General features: G+C 40.5%; 1 protein-coding gene across 1 annotated transcript; it reads right to left on the reverse strand.

Moving 5' to 3' along the window:
* Window positions 1-4,191: 4,191 nt before the first annotated feature.
* Window positions 4,192-5,082, reverse strand: LOC119805238 (Y-box-binding protein 1-like). The gene has a single exon (XM_038317153.1). It carries the CDS (start codon window positions 5,080-5,082, stop codon window positions 4,192-4,194), a length of 891 nt encoding a protein of 296 aa, XP_038173081.1.
* Between the last annotated feature and the right edge of the window lie 17,603 nt (window positions 5,083-22,685).

The following is a 22,685-nucleotide window of genomic DNA, read 5'->3' on the forward strand; positions in this document are numbered from 1 at the left end:
TGATTAGAATTTCTGTAATTATGGAGAGCTTGGGACACTGCAGCTCAGAGCTCAACCACACTTTGTCTTGGGATATCTTTATCCTCCATGGTAGACATTCACAGACCAGTCCTGTGCCTGACCTCACACCCTGTGACTGGCGGGTGACTTGGAAATGTACTAATAAACCAAAGGGTGGAGCAAGTTATTGGCTTCCAGTGTCACTAGATGGCATCTCAGGCCCACAGTGCAGATTTCCCCACTTTGCTGCAATCTGCGGACTTATTTCTTCCAACGTATTTCAAAATAGCTTGACTCTTGACTAGATTTTATTCTAGTATTACAAAAACATGATGAGACAGTGGCCACGCTGGAACATGGAATTCACGGTAACAAGAATTTGAGATCAAAGGATAAAATCACTCATATGTGGGTGCAGAATAAACTAGAGCCTGTTGCCTTGGAGGTGAGAGTTGTGTTTCTCTATGGAGTGGCTTCTCTACCAGCCTCAGTGACAGAGTTAGGGAGCAGCCTCTTTTCTTTATCTTCTTAATGAACTTTCCTTAAAAATGAATTAGACATCAGAATCCTGATGGCTGCAGTTGTATGTATCTGTTTATTGTAATGTATATTTTCTACATTCTGAGTCATATTTGCAGCATATTTGTTCACTTTCTATGAATATGTTTTCCCTTCATTGTTAGCAGTAAACAGCTCAGACTTATGGCCCTCCTTTCCACTGTGAGGATTAGGAGTAGCTTCCCTCAGCTATGAATTACAAGTGCATCCACATCTGATCTTGAGAGCAAAGTCTCAAGGAGCCCCTGTCCCTGGGACAGTGACTGAGTCATGAGCAGATAATGCAAATAACCCTGGATGAGCCCATACTCAAAGGAACTGGTCAGATTTCCCATTAAAAAGCTTCCACCAACTCAGTTGACAATTTTCTCCTTCCCAAACGTGTCTTCTTCACTTGGTCACCTCTCTTGTTAGACCTTGGGCTAGGACTTTTGCTTTTGCCGTGTTCAATTCAGGCCAACACACAATATTCTGAGTTGAGAGGTGGAGGTGAGAAGCAAATTTCTCACCCTGATCTGCCCTGTTCTGGAGAAGTTGGAGGAGGAGCTGGGGAAAGATGTTCACTGAAGTCGACTTGTTTAGACAGGAAGACCTTGTGCCTGAATGCCTGTGACAGATGGGTGGAACACCAGTAGCTCCAGGTGCAATCTAGGCGGCTGCAGGACAAAGCTGTTCTAGTGGCAAAGGTGACTCTCTGGCTTCCCAAACCTCTTGCCTCAGGGCGTGCTTTCTGATTTGACCAAGAGCACATACCTCACCTCTCAGAGAACAGGGAACTGTAATGACCAAATGAGGTCCAAGACCAAATGAGGATGCCTGACCATTGCTTGCAGTCTAGGAGGGGTGAGGCTGTTATTAAAGACAACAGTCAACTGCCTGGAAGGTGGATAAGGAAGTACAGAAACTGTGATTAATGAGTTGTGCCCCCTCCCATGTCATGAATGAAAACCTAGTTTGTTATCTTCCCTAACTCTGCTGGTGTCTTCCAAACATAACCCCAAATTTCCTTCTCCTTCTTGGTACCATATCCTGGCCCAGAACTCTGCCAGTGTCCTCTTCTTCCACCAGAGGCTAGGCCAGCATCCTGAATCCCAGGTAGGCGTGGAAACATAGCTGGGTGGGATCTGTCCCTGGGATTACCACTCTTTATATTCCATTTCTTAACACATTTATCTCTGAACACAGAATGTAAGAGTATTCCATTTCCTGGTGTTCTTTTTCTCCTCAAAATTGACATTTTGTAATTTTCTCAGCTCAGCTTACTCCTTCTCTTTATAAGTCTTCATTAGTGTTACCACTAATAACCACATTTCCTGTCTATACTAGACTGTCTTGAGATGTCTTTTGTTTATGGAATTAATTCAAAAGAGCCTCAGGCCAATTCTTTGGACAAGAGCTTTCTGTTGGGCTGGTTCCACTCCCTGTTAGCAGCTCTCCTGGGCGGGTATACGATGACTCTGACATCTCTAACACCTTGGGTCTTCAAAGCAACCCAAGCTTCAATTCCACAACTTTACACAATAGCCTCTCTAGGCCTCCATTCAGGGACATCCCTGACATATACCTGAAGTCACCAGCTTTCTCTAGGCATTAAGGCAAATTCTATCGACTGTTTCTTCTAGGCTTAATTCTAAAGTCAGTACCACTTTGCTGAAGCTGCCAAATTCTTCTGCTTACTTGGGTAGAACATGGTCCATCATTCAACTACATCTTCATCAACTTTCTCTCCATTGCTGTATAAACTCGGCTATCCTAAAAGTTGATCCATAGACCAGGTGGTCCTGAAACTCAGATCCACCAGCCACTGTCTTCCCAGTACTAGAATTAGAGGTGTGCGCCATGACACCTGGCTCAAAGTGTTCTTAATTCCTTTTCCCAAGTTGGAAACTTAGCTTTGTGGGATCTGTCCCTGTTGTTCCCACTCTATATTCCATTTCTTAAGCCATTTATCTTGATCACAGAACTTAGCAGTATTCCTCTTCCTGGTGCTCTTTTTCTCCTCAAATATTGGCATTTTGTAATTTACTCAATCTCTTTATAAATCTTCTTTAGAGTTGCCACTAATAACCACATGGCAAGTCTATACTAGACTGTTTTGAGATGGCTTTTGTTTATGGGATTAATTTCAAAGAGCCTCATGCCAATTCTTTGGACAAGGGCAAAATGTAGCCGTTTCATTCACCAATATTTCAAGGATGATCCTAGGCAATATACTCAAATTCTTCTCCTCTGACATCTCTTGAGTGAGCAGCTAATACTTCGAATAACTCTAGCACCTCTTCCTTCCATTCTCCTGCTAGTATGGCCCATTAAGCAGCACTTAAAGTATTCCATGCTTCCATAACCCAAAGTATCATAGTGCAAATTCTTCTAAATATAATCATGGTCAGCGCTATCACAGCAATACCCCAGTCCCTGGTGTTCAGCTGGAACCTCAAGCTCATTCTTGTATGATCCAGAAAGCTTGCTTCCTGTCTCTTTCTCCAAAGTCCACCCTCTCTGAGATTCTGCAACAAAGAATGTGTCCAAAAGCCCAATTCTTTATTCTTGGTGACTCAGGCAAGATTTCCCACTAGCAGCCCAAATCCCCACCTCAGGATTCAGCTTTTGACTGTACTTGGGCACAAACCCTGCTTGAGCGAACATGCCATCATTCCTCATCCATAACCTCTAAAGTTTTCCTGCTTTCATTAGTCAGCACAGCTTCTCCATCCTAGATCTCTGGGACAGAGAAGTCTCAGGTGTTACGTTGTTCAAATAAATCTGATGTTTTCTTTATTCAATTTGGGTTCATCTGGCTCATTTTACTGATGGAGAAACATATTATAGGGACAGAAAATGTATTATCAAGTACTGCCTTTAATCTTAGGGTTTTTATTGCTGTGAGGAGACACTATGACCATGGCAGCTCATATAAAGGAAAACATTTAATTGAGGGGTATAGCACATAATGTCACAAATCCAACTGATTATCATCATGGTGGGAAGCATGGTGGGATTCAGGCAGACATGGTGCTGGAGGAGTAGCTGAGATTCCTGCTTCTTGCAGACAACAGTAATTTGACAGAGAAATTGGGTGGTATCATGAGCATAGAAAACCTCAAAGCCCACCCCACAGTGACAAGCTGGCCATAGACACTCTAACAAATCCTCCTCGTCTATCAATACCTTTCCCATGAGATTATGTGGGCCAATTACATTAAAACTCTTTTACCCACAGATCAGGCCCACTCATCAAAACCAGGTAGAAACACCCTACCCCACCAGAAGCCCAGGGCACTATGTCACCACCAGAGCCCAGCCATTCCAGTATAACATGTGCTGAACATTCCAACACAGCCTCGGCAAAAGAAATGATCTTTTTGAATTAGTATTTAAGACCTTTATTTAGAGATGTTTGCAGTTTGTTGACATAATTTAAAGAACATTAACGGTGTATTGAGAAAAAACAAATTAAAAAAAACCAACATATTTGCTGGTAAGATATGCTACATAGTTAATGCTGATATTTCTATTGTATCCTGTCAACAGTCCAAAAGAAAGCACTTGATGTTCATTCCTTATTGTTGGTATTTCATTTCCATTTCTCCTTGATGTCCAGGGCACGTGATGGTATAGATGGTAACCCGGCATTTACTCAGTCATGACTTGCTTGGCCTTGGCTGCAGACTGATTCATATCTGGGGGATCTGATGCTTTTGATATCTCTTTCCCACCTGGTGGCTTGGGGTTCTCTGGGCGTCTTCGTTGGTGATTGATGTTGTAGGGATGTTGATGTCGAGGTGGCTGCTGACTTTCGGTCTCCTTTCTTTGATTTTCCTCATAGTGTTCATTGCTGTCCTCTCTGGGCTGTCTTTGGCAAGGAGGGCCCCTGCGGAACTGTGTTCTGTAATTACGATACATATCCGGTCTAACTGGTACACTTCGCCAGTTTGTACCATGGTGGCCAGGACCCTCCATCACTTGTCTTTGCGGGTCTTGTTGAGCTTGGCCTTCATGAGTGCATTCTGATTGCTCCTTCTTACCCCCACTCTTGCTATTCCCGTAATATTTCTGGGAATTGCGTGGACGACCCCTACGACCTGGATAGCATCTATACTGGTTATGCTCTGAAGCATGTTTACTGCCTTGAACAGGCACTCCACCAGGGCCCATAACATTTGCAGCCTCTGCACCCTTTTCCCCTTCAACAATATCAAACTCCACAGACTCTCCGTCTCCTACACTGCGAAGGTGCTTCTTGGTGGCATATTTCTTTATGGCAGACTTGTGTACAAATATGTCTTCTTTGGTGTCATTTCTGTTGATGAAACCGTAACCCTTCTTTACATTGAACCATTTCACTGTCCCCAAAACCTTCCTTGCTATGAGCGTCTTCTCCCCGAAGGCTGGCACTGCCGATGTGAGACTGCCTGGGATGTCACTGTCTGTGCTGCTGCTCATAGAGTCAGGCTTGGTGTCTGCAGCACTGAGGATGGCACCAGGGGCAGCAGCTGGCTGCTGGGTCTTGGCCTCACTGTTCATGGCTGTTGTAGTGCTGTCTCCAGTCTGCAGGGACTGCTGTGTCTCCTCCAGTGGTGTATTGGTGACTAGGTCAGCAGCCTCGGTGGTGCTCTCAGGGCTCTCTGGGGCCAGCACTTCATTGCCGGTGTCCATCGAACTCAAGAAAATAATCTTAGTACCAACTTTGTGAGGAGGATAGAGGTCCTTAAAGAGAGAAGAAAGGTATTTTTAAACAAACCAAGGAAAAGACAACCACAAAATTAGAGGTTATCAGCAAATCCCTTAAAAAAGGACTAGAAATTCATTAAAAACAAACAAACAAACAGATGATAGAAACTATTCAAGACATAAAAATTGGAATAGAAGCCATGAAAAAACACAAACTGAGGGAATTCTGAAAATGGAAAATCTGGGTAAATAAATAAGGAATATATATATACAAACATCCCCAACAGCATACCAGAGATGGAAGAGATAATCTCAGGTAGTAAAGAGAAGAAGGAGTGATGTAGGAGTGTTTCTATCTATCTGCTGTTTCATTGGTTAATTAATAAAGAAACTGCTTGGCCTGATAGGTCAGAACATAGGTGGGTGGAGTAGACACAACAGAATGCTAGGAAGAAGGTAAGTGAGGCAACCGCCATGAAGCAGTTGCCATGACTCTCCTCTCTGAGATAGATGCAGGCTAGAATCTTCCCAATAAGCCACCCCTCATGGTGCTACACAGATTACTAAATATGGGTTAAAGCAAGATGTGAGAATTAGCTAATAAGAGGCTGAAACTAATGGGCCAGGGAGTGTGTAACGAATACAATTGGTGTGTTGTTATTTCAGGGCATAAGCTAGCCAGGCGGCCGGAAGCCAGGGCGGCAGGAATACAGCCTGCTGCTCCCACCACCAAAGAGGAAATGGATTTATCAGTCAAAAAATGTTAAATCTAAACCATTCCTAACACAAAACATCATGAACATCTGTCACATCATGAAAAAAACAAACCTAAGAGTAATAGGTATCAAAGGAGAAGGTTGACAGCCCCCAAACTCAGAGAATATATTGTACAGAATCATAGAAAATTTCCCTGACCTAAAGTAGGATTTGTCTATAAAAATACAAGTAGCTTTCTAAACAACAAAAGGATGGATCAGAAAAGAATGTCCCCACTCTACCTAATAGACAAACACTAAAGTTGCAGAATAAAGAACAAATACTAAAAGCTGCAAGGGAAAAAGACCAAGAAAAAAATGTAAAGGCAGATATATAAGAATCCCACCAACTTCTCAATGGAGACTTTAAAAGCCAGAATGATCTGGAAAGAATTCTTGCAGACAATAAGAGACTACAAATACCAGCACAGACTAATAAACCCAGCAAAACTTTCATAGATGGAGCAAATACAACATTTCATGAGGAAGTCAAATTTAAGCAATTAAATCTAGAAACCCAGTCCTACAGATGGTGCTGAAGGAAAACTCCAACCCAAGGAAGTTAATGACACCCATGTAAACATAGGTAATAGAAAATCTCACACTGTCATAATCCACAGAAGGGTATATGGACACACACACACACACACACACAAACACACATACTCCACCATGCCCAGCACCAGCAACATAAGAACAGGAAGAAACAGTCAGTCATCATTAATATTTCTCTACATCAGTGTACTTAATTTGTCGATATAAAAAACAGTGGCTAGAAACCGATTATGAATGAGTACATTCCATGATCATCCTTTTGGGTCTGGGTTACCTCACTCAGAATAGTGTTTTCTATTTCCATCCATTTGCCTGCAAAATTCAAGATGTCATTGTTTTTTACCGCTGAGTAGTATTCTAGCATGTATATATTCCACAGTTTCTTCATCCATTCTTCCACTGAAGGGCATCTAGGTTGTTTCCAGGATCTGGCTATTACAAATAATGCTGCTATGAACATAGATGAGCATATGCTTTTGTTGTATGATTGGGCATCTCTTGGGTAGATTCCCAATAGTGGAATTGCTGGGTCCTGGGGTAGGTTGATCCCGAATTTCCTGAGAAACCACCACACTGCTTTCCAAAGTGGTTGCACAAGTGTGCATTCCCACCAGCAATGGATGAGTGTACCCCTTACCCCACAACCTCTCCAGCAAAGGTTATTATTGGTGTTTTGGATTTTAGCCAATCTGACAGGTGTAAGATGATATCTCAAAGTTGTTTTGATTTGCATTTCCCTGATAGCTAGGGAGGTTGAGCATGACCTTAAGTGTCTTTTGGCCATTCGAACTTCTTCTGTTGAGAATTCTCTGTTCAGTTCAGCGCCCCATTTTTTAATTGGGTTAATTGGCATTTTACCATCTAGTCTCTTGAGTTCCTTATATATTTTAGAGATCAGGCCTTTGTCTGTTGCGGGGTTGGTGAAGATCTTTTCCCAGTCAGTAGGCTGCCTTTTTGTCTTAGTGACAGTGTACTTTGCTTTACAGAAGCTGCTCAGCTTCAGGAGGTCCCATTTATTCAATGTTGCCCTTAATGTCTGTGGTGCTGGGGCTATATGTAGGAAGCGGTCTCCTGTGCCCAAATGTTGTAGAGTACTTCCCACTTTCTCCTCTAACAGGTTCAGTGTGTTCAGATTGATATTGAGGTCTTTAATCCATTTGGACTTGAGTTTTGTGCATGGTGATAGATATGGATCTACTTTCATTCTTCTACAGGTTGACATCCAGTTATGCCAGCACCATTTGTTGAAGATGCTTTCTTTCTTCCATTGTGTGCTTTTAGCTCCTTTATCAAAAATCAGGTGTTCATAGATTTGTGGGTTAAGATCTGGGTCTTCTATTCGATTCCATTGGTCGACTTCTCTGTTTTTATGCCAATACCAAGCTGTTTTCAATACTCTAGCCCTGTAATAGAGTTTGAAGTCAGGGATGGTAATGCCTCCAGAAGTTCCTTTATTGTATAATATTGTTTTGGCTATCCTGGGTTTCTTGTTCTTCCATATAAAGTTGATTATTGTCCTCTCAAGATCTGTGAAGAATTTTGATGGGATCTTTAAGGGGATTGCATTAAATCTATAGATTGCCTTTGGTAGTATTGCCATTTTTACTATGTTGATCCTCCCAATCCAAGAGCAAGGGAAATCCTTCCATTTTCTGGTGTTCTCTTCAATTTCTTTCTTCAAAGACTTAAAGTTCTTGTCAAATAGGTCTTTCACTTCCTTGGTTAGAGTTACCCCAAGATATTTTATGCTATTTGTGGCTATCGTGAATGGTGACGCTTCTCTGATTTCTTTCTCTGCTTCCTTATCTTTGTATATAGGAGGGCGACTGATTTTTTGGAGTTGATCTTGTATCCTGCCATGCTACTAAAGGAGTTTATCAGCTGTAGGAGTTCTTTGGTGGAGTTTTTCGGGTCGCTTATGTACACTATCATATCATCAGCAAATAATGAAAGTTTAACTTCTTCCTTTCCAATTCGAATCCCCTTGATCCCCTTGTTTTGTCTTATTGCTATTGCTAGAACTTCAAGTACTATATTGAAGAGATAAGGAGAGAGTGGACAGCCTTGTCGCGTTCCTGAATTTAGTGGGATGGCCTTGAGTTTCTCTCCATTTAATTTGATGTTAGCTGTCGGCTTGCTGTAAATAGCCTTTATTATATTTAGGAATGACCCCTGTATCTCTAATCTCTCCAAGACCTTTATCATAAAGGGGTGCTGAATTTTGTCAAATGCTTTTTCTGCATCTAATGAGATGATCATATGGTTTTTATCCTTCAGTTTATTTATATGATGGATTACATTGATGGATTTTCATATGTTGAACCAGCCCTGCATCTCTGGGATGAAGCCTACTTGATCATAGTGGATAATTTTTCTAATGTGTTCTTGGATTCTGTTTGCCAGTATTTTATTGAGAATTTTTGCATCGATGTTCATAAGTGAGATTGGCCTGTAGTTCTCTTTCTTGGTTGAGTCTTTGTGTGGTTTAGGTATCAGGGTAATTTTAGCTTCATAAAAGGAATTTGGCAATGACTGTTCTGTTTCTATATTATGAAATACCTTAAGGAGTATAGGTATTAGGTCTTCTTTGAAGTTCTGGTAGAATTCTGCATTGAACCCATCAGGTCCTGGGCTTTTTTTGGTAGGGAGGTTTCTGATAACAGTTTCTAATTCTTCGCGACTAACAGGACTATTTAGAGCATTTAATAAAAATAATGTACAAATCTCTTATAAATCAAATTCAACAATGGATTAAATCAGACCTTACACTGCAGCTTCAGCCAGGGATGTCAGGTTGTTCCAATGTGTATATCAATAAATATGAAACAGTGCATATGAATTCCAGATGACCCTGGAAATTTTTCCTACAATCATTCTATCTTGCATCAAGGCTTCATTTTGCTGTTTGCTCTCTGTTTCAGCTGGGAGCAAAACAAACGATCTCTCCCAAGACTATACAGACTTGTCAACCCCAGGAGAATGTCTGCTAAGGGCAAAACATGCCTGGACATAGAATCACGGGACTCCTGTCTTTACTTTACCTTATGTGATCTGAGTCTCCAGTCAGTCACCTCCTACTGCTTAAGTTGGTATATAACACCCTGAAGTCAGGTTTATATATGTCCTCCTCTAGACTAGAGTCACATGAACAAGGAACTTGGCAAGCTGAGGGTGGTTGGTTGGAGGCTGGTGGATGACTTTCAGGAAAGCATAGCTATCCATAAGTCATCCAGCACTCTGCAAATACCCCTGAAGAGCAGAGTTCACTCTAGAGATGAGTTTGAGCAAGTCAATCTTTGGACCGTTGGTACTGTCTGATCTCAGCAGCAGATGATATTTTTCAATTTCCCTGAATAACTCCATTGTAAATACACTCAAACACAGAAGACATATGATCATCCTAACAGATGCAGAAAAGGACTCTGAGAAGTTTCCAAAGTCCTGAAGTGGGAACATACCTTCACATGGAAAAGCTACCTACAACAGACTTTAGGTCAACATTGTCCTAGCTTTGGGAAGGTTGAAAGAATTTCCTCTAGAATCAGGGATGAGCCAAGGGCTCACTCTTACTAAACCCAGTGCCTGAATTTCACTAGAAAAAAAAGGCAAGATAAAGAAGCAAAAAGAAGAGAAATAAGAAAGGTCGAAGTCAAATTATCCCTACTTGAAAACCATATGATGATAGATTTGAATCACCTCAATATTCCACCTGCAAATGCTTATACCTGATAAATATTCTGATGGAAAGACAACATTCAACTAATTCTGTTTTCTATATACCAACAATAAACATGCTCAGGATGATATCAGGGGAAAATCCCATTACAGTAGTCTCAAAATAAATGAATAAAATAACATTAAATCAAATATTTGAAGGTGTTCATGGTGACCTTTCAGTGGGTTTTGCTGCATCAAACCATGTTAGCCTGGAATGAATCCACGGTTCTCATCACCTGTAGAAACAAAAGCAGACTCTTTCCCAAAGCAATATACCCTTACACTCAACTACTGAAGTCAAGATAACTTTAAAGTATGTATGTTGGTTACTTAGCTTCTTCACAGTAAACAAAATAAAAAAACACAATAATACACATAATCCAAAACTCTCTGTGTATATTACGTGTTTACTTGGCTTGTTTTTTCTCCTTTAATCTATGACTGTCTGTAATGTCTCCTTAAATATTTTACCCTTTTTTAGAAACCATTTACTTATTTTTATAGCTCTGTATACTCTTTTTCTTCTCTCTCCCAAGTCTAGATACATTCTTCCAACATTGTCACACATTTAGAGCCTTTTCCATTTAGATTTGTCTTTATTGCATATCTGTAATTTTTCTGACTAGGACTGATCCTTAAAATGCTAAGTGCTTCTTAAGAATCTAAGGTGAGTCATTGCCAGGGTACACTCTTCCCCAGTCGAAAGGAAGACAGAACGAAGGGAGCAGAAATGAAGGAAACATCCTAACCATAGTCTCTGCATGACCTGCTACAGTCTGCATGTGTTTGCCTCTCACAGCCAGGTCTTTACTATATAAAGTGTGTATATGAAATCCAGTAGGCTTATTTTCATATGGATAGCTAGTGTTCTCAGGAAACCACATTCTGACAAGCCCATTCTTCTCTAAGTACCATGGGTATCAGAAATCCAGGATCTTTATATGCATGGACTGGTGACCTATGCTCTCTATTACATGCCATGATATTTTATTTATGTATTTGAACTATGTGTGGCACCGCTAATGTATTTTAAGGATCTCACTGTCATGATCTCTACAGACTAAGAGGGTCAAACGTGATATTTGGATATCAAAAGTGTCTTGAGCCGGGCAAAATTGGGAACCTGAGGGTTGGGCGAGACTGGGCCAAGGGAAGATGGGGAGAGAAAAATGTGAAGGGGAGAATGGGGGGAGCTCGGAGGAATGGGGTGCTTGGGATATAGGAAGGGTGGATATGGGAGCAGGGAAGCATATATCTTAATTTAAGGAGCTACCTGAGGGTTGTCAAGAGACTTGACCCTAGAGGGGTTCCCAGGTTTCCAGGGAGACGCCCCCAGTTAGTTCCTTGGGCAGCTGAGGAGAGGGAGCCTGAAAAGGCCAGTTCCTATAGCTATACTGATGAATTTCTTGCATATCACCATAGAACCTCCACCTGACGATAGATGAAGAAAATGACAGAGCCCCACATTGGAGCACCGGACTGAGCTCCCAAGGTCCTGATGAGGAGCAGAAGGAGGGAGAACATGAGAAAGAAAGTCAGGACCGTGAGGGAACCTCCAGCTGGCGACAGATGGGGAAGGTGACTGAGCTCCACATTGGAGCACTGGACTGAGCTCCCAAGGTCCTGATGAGGAGCAGAAGGAGCGAAAACATGAGGGAGAAAGTCAGGAACGTGAGGGATGCGTTCACTCATGGAGACGGTGGGACAGAACTAAAGGGAGATCACCAACTCCAGTTGGAATGCCACTGATGGATCATGTGACCAAATCCGTCTCTCTGAATGTGGCCAACAGCGGGGGCTGACTGAGAAGCAAAGGACATTGGCGCTGGGCTCTGATTCTTCTGCATGGACGGGCTATGTGGGAGCCTTCTCAGCTTGGTCGATCACCTTCCTGGACCTGGGGCGAGTTGGGAGGACCTTGGACTTAGCATAGAGTGGGAAACCCTGATGGCTCCTTGGCCTTGAGAGGGAGGGTGGGGAGGTATGGGTGGAGGGAAGGGGAGGGAAGGGGGAGAAGGAGGGGAGGGAAGGGGGAGGAGGAGCGGAGGGAGGGGGTAGGAGGAGGGAAGGAGATGGAAATTTTTAAATATAAAAAAAATAAACCATGAGAAAAAAAATAAACCATGAGAAGAAAAAAAAATTATAATTATAGAAAAAAAAATAAAAAACAGTGGCTAATAGAATGGATGCTATATGAGGAGACATCATTCTGCTGCGTAGTAGAAACCAATGTCAACATCAAAAGTAGATATTGCCTCAGAATAAAGGGTTGGGAAAAGCTTTTCCCATCAAAAGGGCCTAACAAGTAAGCAGGTGTAGCTATCCTAATAGCTCACGAAATAGACTTCAAAGAAAAATTAATGAAAAGAGATGGTGAAGGATATTTCATACGCATTAAAGGAAAAATCAACCAGAATGACAGTTCAGTTCTGAACATATCTGCCTCAAATGAAGGGCTCCTACATTTGTAAAAGAACATTACTAAAGTTTAAATCACACATCAAATAGTGGGAAATTTCAACAGTCCACTCTCACCAATGGACAGGTCCTTCAGACAGAAACTAAGCAGAGAAATAATGGAACTAACAGATGTTATGACTCAAATGCACCTACTGGATATCTACAGAACATTTCACCTGAACTCAAAAGTATATTCCTTCTTCTCAGCACCTCATTGCGCCTTCTCTACAATTGATCACAGACTTGCTCACAAAGCAGGTCTCAATAAATACAAGAAATCTGAAGTTACCCGTGTAACCTGTCAGACCATCATGGCTTAAAGTTGGGTTTCAACAACAACAGAAACAATAGAAAACCCGCAAACTCAGAGAAACTAAACACCTCACCACTGAATTACCACCCAGTCAATGAAGAAATAAGAATGAAATAACAGACTTCCTAGAATTCAATGAAAATGAATGTAAAACTTACCCAAATTCATGGGACACAGTGAACGTGGGCTAAGAGCACTAAGTGACTGCTTAAAGAAATGAGAGAATTCTCATACCAGTGAATTCATAGTACACATGAAAATTCTAGAACAAAAAAGCAACCACACCCAAGAGGAGTAGACAGCAGGAAATATTCAAAGTCAGGGCTGAAATAAACAGTATAGAAACAAAGAAGGCAATGTAAAGAATCAATTAAACAAAAATTTGGTTCTTTGAGAAAATTAACAATAAAGACAAACCCTTATCTGTACTAACTAAAAGACACAGAGAAAATAATATCCACATTAACAAAATCAAAACAGAGTCATAAAAACAGAAACTAAGGGAATCCAAAGAAGCATTAGGTCATTATTTAAAAACTTTACTACACAGAATTTGAAAATCTGAAAGAAATAGATAATTTTCTCTATGTAAACAACGTCCCAACTTTCAATCACCATCAGATAAAAATTTAAACAGACCTATAACCCTCAAGGGATAGAAGCAGCACTTAAAAATCTACCAACCAAAAAGTGCCCAGGGCCAGATGGTTTCAGCACAGAAATATATCAGATATTTTCTTTATGTTATTATTATTATTATTAAAAATTACAGCCTTCTCCCCACCTCCCATTTCCCTCCCCCTCCCTCAACTCCCCTCCCCCCCCTCCAGTCCAAGGAGCAGTCAGGATTCTCTGATCTGCGGGAAGTCCAAGGTCCAACCCACTCCATCCAGGTCCAGGAAGGTGAGCATCTAAACAGACTAGGCTCTTCCAAAGCCAGTACATGCAGTAGGATCAAAACCCAGTGCCATTGTCCTTGGCTTCTCAGTCAGCCCTCTTTGTCTGCCACGTTCAGAGAATCCGGTTTGATCCCATGCTTTTTCAGTCCCAGTGGAGCTGGGTTTGGTGAGCTCCCATTAGACCAGTCCCACCATCTCAGTGGGTGGACTCAGTCCTCATGGTCCTGACTTCCTTGCTCATGTTCTCCCTCCTTCAGCTCCACATTTGGGAATTGGGAGCTCAGTCCTGAGCTCCAATGTGGGTCCCTGTCTCTATCTCCATCCATCGCCAGATGAAGCTTCTATGGGTGATATGCAAGATATTCATCAGTATGGCTATTTAAAGGAAAGCTAAAACCAATACTCCTCAAATTATTTCAAAAATAAAAACAAATGAAATATCTCCATATTTATTTTAAGAGATAATTGTCACAGTTATACACAAACCACACAAAGACTCAACAAAAAAGTATTACAGACAAATGTTCTTCCTGATCATAGATGAAAATTACTCAATTAAGTGCTTGCAAAGAGAATCCATAAAACATCAAAAAAATCATTCACCATAAACAAGTGGGCTTCATTCCAGAGAATCAGGGATGACTGGACATATGAAAATCTATCAATTTAATCCATCATATAAAGAAACTGAAAGAATAGAAGAATCACACAATAATCTCATTCGATTTTGAAAAGAGCATTTAACAAAATCAAACATCTATAGTGTTATTTTATTTACATTTTAATAAATAAAACTTGCCTAAATTTCATAAGTTCAAAAGTAAGCCATTGAGAGGTGAGGTTTTGGTCACACATATCTTTAATCCAAGGACTTGAGAGACAGAGGTAGAAAAATCCCTGTGGGTTCAAGTCTACCCTGAGTTACAAAAGATCAATGCAGAAACAAATCCAGGTGGTGGGGGCCTACACCTTTAATCCCAGTACAAAAGATTCACATGCCTTTAACCCCCCCACTAGAGGGAATATAAAATGAGATGAGGGAAAGGCTTAGTCTGTTCAGGCTGAGCTTGCCCAGGCTTGGTAGAGGTTAAGACTTCATTAGTGACTTTGCTGCTTTGATTTTTCCATTGTTCAGGTTGAGACCCAATATCTGTCTCTGGGTTTTTATCATTTGTGCTACAAACACTCTGTCACGAAAAAAGTCTTGGAGAGATCAGGAATACAAGGGTCATGCCTAACCAAAATAAATAGACTATACAGCTAGCCAATAGCCAGCATCCAATTAAATGGAGAGAAACTCAAGACAACTCCACTAAAATCAGGAACAAGACAAAGCTGTGCACTGGTTCTATATCTATTCAATATACTGCTTGAAGTTCTAACTAGACCAATAATACAACTATATGCATACAAATTCAAAAGGAAGAAGTCAACACATGGCTACTTGCAGATTATAAAATATTTTATACAATCTTACCCCAAACTTAAGAAGGTACCTCCTACAGCTGGTAAACAGCCTTAGTGAAGTGGCTGGATACAAGATTAACTCAAAAATATCAGTAACCTTCCCATATACAAAGATAAATGGGTCAAGAAAGAACTCAGTGAATAAAGACCCTTTGCAATAGTCAGAAATAATATAAAATATTTTGGGATAACTAAAATTAAGCAAGTGAAAGACCTGTATGACATGAACTTCAAATCATTGATGAAATATTTTGGAGAACATTTCAGAAGGTTAATAAATCTCCCATGTTCATGGATCGTTAGGATTAACATAGTATAATGGCCATCTTAGCAAAAAAAAATCTATAGATTCAATGCTGTGGACATTATAATCTCCACACAATTCTTACAGAACTTGAAATAACAACACTCAATGATATATGGAAAAACAAAAAACCGAGGTTAACATAAACAATCATGAACAATAAAAGAACGTCTGGAGATATCAACATCCCTGCCTTCATTCTCTACAACAGAGCTATGGTAACAATAGAAACCACATGGTATTGACATAAAAACAGAGAGATCGTTCAATGGAACCTAAATTTACCCAGGTGTAAATCTACACATCTATGGAGATGTGATTTTCAAAAACAAAGCCAAAATTATTCAAGGGAAAAAGAGAAGCCTCTTTAAGAAATGTTGCTGATCTAACAAGTTATGTGCATGTAAAATAATGCAAAATCGATATATATCTATCACTATGCATAAATCTCAACCCCAAGTGGACCAAACCTCAAATTGAATCCAGATACACGGATCCTGATGGAAGAGAAATTGGGGAAGTAGCCTTGAGTGCATTGGCACAGGAGACTCCTTCCTGAAAAGAACACCAGTAGAGAAGACACGAGGATCAACAATTACTAAATGGAACCTAATGAAACTGAAAGGCTTATGTAAGGCAAAGGACACTATCAATATAACAAAACGACATCCTACAAATGGGGAAAAAATCTTCACTATGCCCAAATCTCAGAGTGCTGTTGTCCAAAATACAGAAAGAACTCTAGGAACAAGATGTGAAAATACAAATAATCCATTTAAAAATGGGGTACACATCTAAGAAGAGAATTCTCAATGAAAAAGTGATAAATTGCTTAGGATCACTAAAAAATGTTCAACATCTTTAGCCATCAGTGAGATGCAAGTCAAAGCTGCTGAGAGATTTCACCGTGTACCTGTCAGAATGGCTAATGTCAAAATCACAAGGGACAGCTCAGAGAGGTTAGGATGTGGAGCACATGCAACAATCCTCCAAGGTTGATGGGACTACAAGCCTGTACAGGCAGTAAGGAAGTCAATATGACAGTTTCTTTTAAAAAATTGCAAATTGATCTATCTCAACGTCCAGCTATACCATTCTTGGCCAAATACCCAAAGGATTTTCAATCCTACCACCAGGACTCTTGATCAATTATGTTCCTAGCAGGTTTATCTGTAATAGCTAGAATCAAGAAACAACATAGATGTCTGTCAACTGAAGAATGAATTTTATACAGTGGAATATTGCTCCTCTATCATAAACAATTACATCAGAAAATTTAAAGACAAATGGAGGGAACTTTATTGAGCTATTCCAAACTCAGAAAGACAATGGGGGGATGAGTTATTTATAAGCTGATATTAACTCTGAAAGATAACCATGCTACAAGCTATAAACTCAGAGAGGCTTAGTTACAAGGAGGGCTCAAGGGGAGGGGCACTCTGATCTCCCTGGGAAGGGGAAATAGAACATATTTCATGGGTAAACTGAGGGCACATAGGAATGGGAACAAGCGTGATCAGGGAGGGGAGGGACTTGGGAGAGAGTCCTGAAATAGCGTACTAAAAAGGCGAGTAGATTCTGGGTCAGGTAGAAACCTGGTGTAAACTCACATAAATCTACAAGGATTTCCTCAGCTACTGCTCTTATCAATAGCAGATAAAAAACCTGAACATCTCCTGTGATCAGGCAAGACTAACAGTGTTGGGATCAGGCAACAGTCTATTTACATAATATTTGACCTACAGTCTTTCCTGCCCATAAGATGTGCTAGGCTAAAGGTGACACAGAGATCCTAGGAATGACCAACAAATGACTGCTTCAGCCTTAGACCCATGCCACGAAAGTGAGTCCACCCTGACTTTTCCTACAGCACCAGGACCCAGACACTGGATGACCCAGAGACCTAGGATGGAACCAAACATGACTGGAGGAAAGAAATGTCAGTGTGATGATGCCTAAGGATGTTCTGCCCTGCTCACAGATTGGTGCCTAGCTCAGTAGTCATCAGACAGGCTTCCTGCAGCAGCTGTGGAAACAGAAGCAGAGATTCACAGTCAAACGTTAGACTGAGCTCAGGGAATAATGCTGAAGAGAAGGTAGAGGACTGTAGAGACAGAAGGGTCAAGGACATCCCAAGAAAATCTACAGCATCAGGCAACCTGAGCTCATAGGTTTTCCAGAGACCAAACTGACAGTTAGGGAGCCTGCATGGGACTGACGTAAGCACTCTGCATATATGTGGCAGTTGTGTAGCTTGGTTTTCTTGTGGGACACATAACAGCAGCACAGGGACTGTCTCTGACTCTTTTGCTGGCTTTTGGGACCCTACTCCTCTTACTGATTTGCTTTGCCCATTCTTAATACAAGGCGCAGTGTTTAGTTATACTGTAACTTGAAATGCCATATTAGTCGATATCCATGGTAGGCCTGAGCTTTTCTAAATAGAAAGAGGAAGAGTGGGTAGGAGGTGGGCAGGAGAGAGGTGAGGGTGGGGGAGGGGTGGGAAGAGAGGAGGGGTATGGATCTATGTATAATAACTAAATATTTCTAATAATTGATAAATGAATAAAATAAATGAAGAAGGAATGGGGCACAGTTAAAATCACTTTGGCCATAAAACATTTATGGAAACCTGGAGGGTAATGTATCACAGACATGCACCTGAGAAAGCATACTTTTCGCTTAGAGGAAGCATACAGACTGTGTTTGTGTTGATTTCTGTAGTGTCGGAATCGCCAGGTTTTCAAAAACTGAAGCTAGTTCCTAGAAAGAAAGATGGAAGGGTCTCATTAACTTATCTTCATCTTTCACAAGAGTGTAGCGAACATGACACCCAAACAGCCTGACCTATGTCCTAGCTATGAGTCCTCTGCTTTGTCATGTAGATTATTAGAGTGGTGGATACAAAACAGCAAGGGGTTGTTTTTGTGCCTTGGTGTGCAAGTTCAGGAAGAAGACATGGGACACTCAGCTCGTGTGTGTAAATATGCCATGACAGATTTTTTCTTTTCCATGCCTCATGGGCAACTCGTGAATTCGTTGCCCCACAGATGTGACTTCTTCATTCAACAATTGCAAGATGGGGGCATGGAGTTAAAAAAAAAACCTGGTTCTGTATCTGTTTGGTTCTGTCTACGGAGAATGGCTGATTGAATACCCAGTAGTGACTGAAACCCTGGAACTGTCCTAAAGATTTGATCCTGATTGAATTTCATATTTCATATATCCAAATCACCACTGCCGGAGAGACAGCTGTACCAGGCAGCAGAGGAACGCAGCATTTAAAGCATTAACCCCTTCTCAATGGTACAGTCTGGCATGAAGTTCCTACCATCTAAAGAATGCGGAACAACATAAATTGAAACTGAGAGAACAGGCAGAGGGATGGCATCAGCCTCTTTATTTCTTCTACCTGTCCCTATCATTGTAACTTGAAAGCAAAACAAATCCAGGCATATCCAAGGATCGGTTGTGCAGAAACATTAAAAAGAGAGAATGAAAAAGAACCAAAAAGAAAAAAACTTACAACAAGAACAAAAGAATCCCAAGAAGGTAAATAATTCTCTTTCTCCTTCACTGATAAATAGGCTTGAATATACAATGGTGAAAGAGCAGGCTTGAAGAAGCAGCAGAGCCTGCATCCAGCTTCCACTCCAAGTAAGATGGCTCTGGGCCTCCAGCTGTTGCAGATACTCCCTAACAACTTTTCTAACCCTGGAAAACTATCCTTCGGCTCCTATGTGGGATGTGCCTTCCCACGTTTTCCATGGACTACTGCAAAATCACAGGAACTTTCCTAGTCTAGCTGTCCAAAGGGCCACTTACATTTGTTTCCTAGCTAGTGTTTGAGGCAAATGCTGGGAAAACTCTTTCCAAACCTGTAACTCTAGCATGTGCAACAATGTATCAAAATGAAAACGAAACAAAGCTGAAAAACTAAAAGCAAACAGGAGACCATAGGATTCATCTGTCTCTTCCTTGGTTTGACATGAAATGGGTGAGGTGATCTCCTGAAGGACCAGTGGCACTGTGGGGTTTTGTGGGTGCCATCATTATGGTTCACTGCATGTGTTTGCATTAATCTTGACGGCAGTGGAGTACTTGACATTAGCTATGATCATGGTGTCACTAACCTATATGGTGCCATTGCATGTGGTTGTCTCCATTGTAATGATATGGACAGCCAAGATCCAGACAAATAACCCAGTGGCCTCTATGATGATGAGCTCTCCATCACGATGGTGAGACTCCATGGTTATTGTGACCTCAGTGAGCTCTGCTCAATGATAAAACGAGCCCATTTCCCCATAAGGACACATGGTCCTGTGGGAGTCACACATCTGACAGAATAATTTTGGACAGTCATTCCCATTCCTTAGCATGGATAGAAGAGGTAGCGTAGCCATTTGGATGCAAATAAGACCGTAAAGAAGGAGGAAGTAATTTCAGGGTCTCAAGTCAAGGAAGGTGTGTCCACATTTCTTGCCACCCAAATTTTAATTGTCAGTGCTACAGAATGTCATTTGGCTTCTTTTGACCTTGTTTCATCTCCTGGACAGCCTGTTTCTGGGAAAGAACATGAAGGAACAGGCAGGAATGGGGAGGTGTGCTAACTGCCCACAGCTGGGGCTGTAGCTCTTGGCACAAATGGATAGCCTGAAGGAGAACTGCTGTGGAATTATCCTTCCGTACACTGCCTGTCTTTGTTGCTTCCACTTAAAACAGGATAAGAAATTCAATTTAAAAAATAAGATGTTAGAAACTATTCAAGACATGAAAATTGGAATAGAAGCAATACAGAAAATACAAACTGAGGGAATTCTGGATTTAAAAATCTGGGTAAACAAATAGGACATACAGATGCAAGCATCCCCAACAGAACACATGAGTTGGAAGAGATATTCTCAGGTAGTAAAGACAAGAATGAGGAAATGGATCCATCAGTCAAAGAAAATGTTAAACCTAAAAAATTCTTAACACAAAATATCCAGGAAATCTGTCACATCATGAAAAGTCCAAACCTAAGAATAGGTATCAGACTAGAAGGATCCCAGCCCCCAAACTCAGAGAATATATTGTACAGAATCATAGAAAATTACCCTGACCTAAAGTAGGATTTGACTATAAAAATACAAGTAGTTTTCAAAACAACAAAAGGATGGATCAGAAAAGAATGTCCCCACTCTACCTAATAAACAAACTCTAAAGTTGCAGAATAAGAAACAAATATTAAAAGCTGCAAGGGAAAAAGCCAAGTAAAATATAAAGGCAGATATATAAGAATCACACCAACTTCTCGATAGAGACTTTAAAAGCCAGAATGGCCTGGACAGCATTCTTTCAGATATTAAGAGCCTATCGATACCAGCACAGAGTAATAAACCCAGTAAAATTTTCATAGATGGAGCAAATACAATATTTCATGACAAAGTCAAATTTAAACAATTATCTTTCTAGAAACCCAATCCTAAAGATAATACTGAAGGAAAAGTCCAACCCAAGGAAGTTAATGACACCCATATAAACATAGGTAACAGAAAATCTCACACTGACAAAATCTATAGAAGCTGTATATGGACACACACACGCACACACACACACACACACACACACAGACACTCACACATACATAAACACACACACTCCACCATGACCTCCACCACCAACATAAAACAGGAAGTAACAGTCAGTGGTCATTAATATCTCTCCACATCAGTGTACTCAATTCATCAATTGAAAGACACTACTAAAAGAATGGATGTGATACCAGGACACTTTCTTTTACTGCATACCAAATCCCCCCTCAACATCAAAAGTAGATATTGCCTCAGAATAAAGGGTTGGCAAAAGCTTTTCCAATCAAATGGGCCTAACAAGCAAGCAGCTAAACCTATTCTAATATCTCACGAAATAGACATCTAAGAAAAATTAATGAAAAGGGATGGTGAAGGACATTTCATATGCATTTAAGGAAGAATCAGCCAGAATGACAGTCCAATTCTGAACATATATGCCACAAATGAAGGACTCCCACTTTTATAAAAAAAAAAACGTTTCTAAAGTATAAATCACACATCAAATGGTGGGAAGAAACTTCAACAGTCCACTCTCACCACTGGGCAGGTCTTTCAGATAGAAAAAAAACAAAGAAATAATGGAAGTAACACACGTTATGAATCAAATGCACCTACTGGATATCTACAGAAAATTTCACCTGAACTCAAAAGTATATTCCTTCTTCTCAGCACCTCATTGAGCCTTCTCTACAATTGATCACAGAGTTGCTCACAAAGCAGGTCTCAACAGATACAAGAAATCTGAAGTTACCCCTGTAACCTATCAGACCATCATGGCTTAAAGTTGGGTTTCAACAACAACAGAAACAATAGAAAACATATAAACTCAGAGAAACTGAACATCTCTCTACTGAATTACCACCCAGTCAATGAGGAAGCATGATAGAAATGAAAGACTTCCTAAAATTTAATGATAATAAATGTACGACTTACCCAAATTCATGGGACACAGTGAACTTGGGCTAAGAAAAAAGTTCATAGCACTAAGTGCCTGCATAAAGAAATGAGAGAATTCTCATACCAGTGACTTCATAGTACACATGAAAGTTCTAGAACATAAAAGCACCCAAGAGGATTAGACAGCAGAAAATAATCAATGTCAGGGCTGAAATACACAGAATAGAAATGAAGAAGGCAATGCAAAGAATAAATTAAACAAAAGTTGGTTCTTTAAGAAAATCAACAATAATGACAAACCCTTACCTGTACTAACTAAAAGACACAGAGATGATGTCCACGTTAGCAAAATATCAAAAATCAAAATGGAGTCATAACAACAGAAACTGAGGAAATCAAAAGAATTGTTAGGTCATTATTTAAAAATTTTACTACAGAATATAGGAAAATCTGAAAGAAATAGACAATTTTCTCTGTGTAAACGACATATCAACTTGCAGTCAAGATGAGATA

Source organism: Arvicola amphibius, chromosome X (genome assembly GCF_903992535.2).
Source record: "Arvicola amphibius chromosome X, mArvAmp1.2, whole genome shotgun sequence".
Classification (NCBI taxonomy): Eukaryota; Metazoa; Chordata; class Mammalia; order Rodentia; family Cricetidae; genus Arvicola; species Arvicola amphibius.

What these genes read in the sequence shown, in the direction of transcription:
- LOC119805238 (XM_038317153.1), bottom strand. Translation starts at nt 5,082, where the DNA reads ATGAACAGTGAGGCCAAGACCCAGCAGCCAGCTGCTGCCCCTGGTGCC.